This window comes from Poecilia latipinna, unplaced genomic scaffold (genome assembly GCF_001443285.1).
Source record: "Poecilia latipinna isolate Pla-1442-1.1 unplaced genomic scaffold, P_latipinna-1.0 Scaffold1518, whole genome shotgun sequence".
Lineage (NCBI taxonomy): Eukaryota > Metazoa > Chordata > Actinopteri > Cyprinodontiformes > Poeciliidae > Poecilia > Poecilia latipinna.
The window spans coordinates 37,568-43,000 of record NW_015114134.1 but is presented as its reverse complement, the minus strand read 5'-3'; the positions used below and the strand labels follow the sequence as shown (position 1 = coordinate 43,000).

Below are 5,433 nucleotides of genomic sequence, written 5' to 3'. Positions count from 1 at the left end.
AACCCCCCTGTTTTTTTTTTTTAAAAAACTTACAGCCTTTCCCACCTTTTTTTTTTTTTTTTTTTTTTTTTTGTCTGGGACTCTGGGTTGAGCTTAGCAGCCATTTACTGTCCAACCCCTCTATCTTACAGAAAAGCAGGATCAAGGCACGGTGTGTGAAAGCTAAGATGTTTCTCCTGGAGCAGATGTTTCGTTTGAGCCGTTTTCTGTCCAAGCAATTTCACTCAAAGCCAAAGGAGCACTTCTTTGCATTTCTCTTTTGTTGCAGTCTATCTTCATTCCACAACGGCACAGGGAACCACAGCTGAAATGCAGGGCTGCTCTTTCCTCTTTCATGTTTCTGCTTTAGTATTCATGTTAGGATGCAGGCGCAATAGCTACAGCAGGGCCTGCATCCTTGAGATTGGCTGAAGCGAGTGGCTAGCATTTGGCATCGCCGTTTTATTTCTGTGGACTTTTTTTTTTTAGGTTTTTTTTTGTGTCTAATGTATTTGAGGAATTTTAATCAGGAAGGACGAAGGGGAAACTAAGCAACATAGTTATGGCTTGTATGTAATTTAAGACCAATTTTTTTTTTTTTGCAGAGCAGAGCCTTTTTTTTTATTACTTTTTCCTTCCATAAACAACAAGCTCATATTAGTAGCTTAACTTGTCAGGCTGTGGTAGCTAGTCTTCAGTCACCTACTTGGCAGATTTGCTGTTTGCAATTCACTAAATAAAATTTAAAAACGGTCAACATTGTTTTTCCAGTAAATTTTAGTAACTTTCTTTCAGCCAGCTGACCAGCAGTACAGAGTCACAGGCGAGAGAGGGGCAACATTGTGCCAGAGAAAACTGAGGTTACTCCAGTAATATTCCATTTTATGGAACCTTAAATTGCACATCTTAAAATCCTTTAAAAATAATTTTTCCCTTTTTTTTTTTTTTTTTTTTTTGCATTTTCAGCATTTCAGAGCTTTAAAATGAATTCCAGTTGCCCAGAATAATAGAGAGAACAGCTGTGCACTGAGACTGAGGAAAAAATACTCCTAAATTGTTTTGCTTTTGATGGTGAGAGCCAACGTCAAAGTAGGCAGAAAGCAAAAATTATGTAGCGGATCTTGATTTAGCAGTTCCCTGATTGCGCTTCAAGTTAATACAGTTTTTTAAATGTTGTAACTGAGTGACTGTTTAGTCTCACTGGTTGGTTGAAAAGTCAAAGAATTCACTTTTAGTTGTCATAAAAACTTTTTGTCAAACTTCATCCAATAAGTTAAACATGTATTAATAAGACCTCCTTGTTATTCTACAAATATTTACAGAATTATTGTTCTGCTGATAATTATTTTTCTTAAATAGGTGCAGAGAAACCTCTCTTGATGCTTGGATATAAAAATACATATTTAATATGCAGGTAGGGAACGAAGCCTCACTACATTCTCACAATAAATCCCACTCCTTAATTTTCATCATGGGTCTCCCTCATCTCAGCCACTTCTTGGCTTTGAAGCCGTTCTACAAAGTGTTGGAGCGAGGGTGTGCATGTGAAAATACTAATAAGCAAAATCTCATTGAAAATCAGGTGTATAAAGTCAGATTAGCCACCAGATTTGCCGCTTTTTTCCAATCATAAACTTCAAAAAGATCTGTTGCATCATAAGCTTTGGAAGTGCTCACAGGGAAAGTTCAGTGTCTATATGTTGCCCTCTTCTCCGTATGTAACGTTTGCGGTTATAAGTTATAAGAAAGACTGGAAAAGTGGGTTTCTTTCAGTCGATGTTTGTGTGTTTCTTCACCCATATTGAAGCTTTGATGAAATCAGACTGGATTTTTTGTCTCACATCCTTTGCTCTTCCTCTCCCAGATGGATCACGACCCTCGCAATCCCACTTACATTGCCGCCCAGGGGCCACTTGCTTCCACTGTGGCAGACTTTTGGCAGGTAAGGCTTTTATTTTTATTTTTCACATTCACTTTTCTGCAGTAAAAAGAGCTCTGTGGGTTTTTGTCATTCTCAGTATATGCAGATGAGGGAGGATCAATGAAGTAACAGCAGAAGAAATGTTGGGTTGAGCTCATAGACGTTTTTTGGCATGTGGTGTGATTTAACGTGGACAAGAGTTCTTATTTTCCCTGCCGGTTGCATGACTTTTTCAAACTGTCAGCATCATGAGGGTTTATTGACCATTTCTGCTACACTTCATTCAGGGATACACAGCAAATAAGACATATGACTAAGTTTTACTGTGAAATTGGGAGGTAGTGTTTTTGAAGGGGGTTGGGTTTAGAACTGCTCTGGTACAGTAGAGTCACTTTTGTTACTGTTTCTTTGTAATTTAAACCCTTTTTTATGTGGTTGCATCTAAATCCTTCCTGAAGGAGCTCTTGTCATGTTGGCTATGGAGAAAGGACTCTGACATCACAGTTTTGTGCTCTTGGTGTGAAGTAGAAAGGCTTGCACATAGCCAGCAAGTCAGTGTGGGATCTCACGTTTTACCCCAAGTTGCCTTGTATTAAACATAAACAGAAAATAATCCCTGATCATTTTTTGTCAAAATTCATTCTTATGCGAATTTGGATCTTTAAGAATTCTAGCTGACTCTTGAAGGCTTTGGACTGAAATACATTTTTGGATTTTATCTTACGAAAGTTAATCACAGAACATGAAGATGCTACATTTCACTGTGCATGATGTGATTATGCTCAGTGTAGGTTTTTGGAATAGTGGCTAAAAGGTTACGTTGTATTTCATCAGCCCGATAACCTATTCTCCCAAAAGGTTTGGGGATTTTTTTTTTTCCCAGGCCTGGAAGTTTTCTTGGAAGTAAATACTTTTGTCCCACATTTTTACTCCTTAGCTTAGACATGTTGACCATACAGTGGAATGCTGTCACGTGTTAAATACAAGTAGTATTTTTGGAAACTCCTGCACATCCTTCAGGGCTGCCATTCGCCTCCCTGACCAGTTTATATATTGTCTTTTCAGGAAATCTGTACAAATTTACAGTTTTCGTAATATCACTGCTGTGCATGTTATATAAATTCATTCTGTGTAATTATTTGTACCCCTCTCCTGACTGATACATTTGTACAATATTGCATAGGGGATTATATGAGGAAAAGTCAGAAAAATTCAACTAGGACTGCTTGTTTTTACATGTTTACATCACAGATTAGTTTTTTTGTATGTTTCTTCAGGTGAACTGTATACATATATCCATTTACATGATTTTATTTTATCATCATAACAAAAACAAGAATTTAAATGATCATCACTGGACATCTTGAAAACAAACAGGATCACTAAATTATGATAAAAGCAAAACTATTGTATGTACGAGCTAAATGGTGCTGGTATTAGCTCATATTTGCGTTATATCTGAGAGCCACTTCTCACCTTGTCTGTGAATGTAAATAAATCCTCCCCATCAATTACTGCATATGGAGGCCGTCATAAAACATGTCAGGTTGTGTTGAAGTGCGCCTTAAATGATGCACGGTTGCCAAATAGCATTCTTCTGTGTTAATAGGACAGCACTGTAGTAATTAGTGGGTCCATCACCTCCATATGGTGAAGTGACTCCAGATAGACGTGACCGGGCTGTGGAAGTGAGAGGCATAAATCCTGGTGGACCAGCTGGTCCTGCACTCTGCATCGGAGGCTGAACTCATTTTGGATAATCGCGACGGTGCTGAGTTTTAGTTTGGAAGGAGGTGTTTGGGGCTTGAAGAGAGCAGCAAATTTAGAGTGGTCTTGTCCTTTGCACTAGAAAAACAGTACCCAGAAGAAACCTGTAATAGTGCAACTTCTATGGGAGGTGAGTAAGCAGGAAATGTTTGCTCTCCAACAAAAATAGAAACTTTCAACTGAAGGAAATGGATGCCAAGACTTGTGGAACAAATTTATTTCTACAGACATTTACTTGTTTGGAAACCTGAAGATAAAGAACTTACTTACTTCGAGTCATAGCAATGGAAGCGTCATAGCTTTGGGGATAGTTTGTTTCAGCACTTTGCCACCCTGCCATCCCAGAATCCACCATGAACTCTGGGGGTGCTTGATGAAAATGTGATGTCATCTGTAAAATAGATGAGATGAAACAGAACCGGGCTCTATAACATGATAGTCACCCAAGAGGTTCCAGCCAAACCACCAAGGACTGCCTGAAGACTAAGAGATGGAAAAGTACAAACTGGCAAAGTCAAAGCCCTGCTGTTGTTGTTTTTGATACATACCTACAAGAAATCCCTTAAACTTTCCTCAGAGACTAGTAGATCTGGAGAAGTGACTTACTTAAGTCATTTCAGCCAAGTTATCTTATCCAAAGTGAAGCTACTAGTCACTGGAGTTCTACCTTTTCTTGCATTCAAGTTTATTTTTGTAATCTTTTTGTTTAATGAATAAAAAAGCTTAGCCTGTAAAGGGTACCTGAAGTTAAATCACATTATTTTCACAAAATATCCATCTATCCATTTTTTAACCATTCAATATCATGGGCTGGTTCCTCTCTCTAGCTGTCGTTAGGCAAGAGATGGGGTAAACCTTGGACAGGTTGCCAATGCATCACAGGGCAACAGAAAGACACAGCAAAGACAACCATGAGCACACACTCACATCTTTCACAGAGAGAAATTGTCCTAACAATCACGCTTTTGGACTGTGTGAGAAAACTGGACTACCCAGAGAGAACCTATGCATGCACAGGGAGAACAAGCAGAAAGACCCAAGGCTAGGAGTCGAATCCAGGACCTTCTTGCTACAAGTAAACAATTCTACTCTACATGTTAGAAATATAAAAGAAAAGAAAATTGAATTGGATATTAAAGCATTTCCTCAGAAAAATCTAAATATTTCATGGGATATCCTAATTTTTTAGGACTATCTGCTTCTATGCTTCCTTTTTCCGTATGAATGAAAACTTTGTTTATATATTTGTTTCTTAGGCAATGAACTCAACTCGTAATCTTTCCCAACTAAGCACAAAATAACAAAGCAACACATAAAGTTTGATTGACTTGCAGAATGTACAGCTATTCATTATTCAGTATGGCGAACGTTGGTTTGTTGCAGGACTGAAAAGAAACACACTTTCACCCATTAAAAGCGAACAAACACACACACACACAAAAATAAATAAATTAAAAAAACACTGGCACACTCATGCAAATGGACCATGCAGAAGGCGAATCTTTTTGCTCTCTCCTATCTAATCCACGCCGGGCCCCAGGCGGTGCTCTGAAAGGCTGCTTGGCTCTAATCCTCTGCTCCTCATTCCTCCATCCCTTCATCCTTTACTTTACTCCTTCATCCATCTCCCCTCTATTACCTTAGTACTGCTGGGCCTTCATGCTTGCTTCCCCTCAGAATGAGAAGCCAATCTGCATGAGTTCGCCGAGTAAAAGTCAGTGGGTTGATGTATGCTCTGTGGAGTTTAGAAACTCTTAATCACATTT

The 5,433-nt window shown here is 38.7% G+C and overlaps 1 protein-coding gene across 1 annotated transcript in view; it reads left to right on the top strand.

The window, feature by feature from the left end:
• The window catches only part of LOC106963291 (receptor-type tyrosine-protein phosphatase N2-like), a 141,837-nt gene that overhangs the window by 118,793 nt on the left and 17,611 nt on the right, over positions 1–5,433 (top strand). Inside the window, exon 14 of the mRNA XM_015058125.1 lies at positions 1,844–1,921. Within this exon, the coding sequence (XP_014913611.1) occupies positions 1,844–1,921 (78 nt within the window). The remainder of the gene's footprint in view (positions 1–1,843; positions 1,922–5,433) is intronic.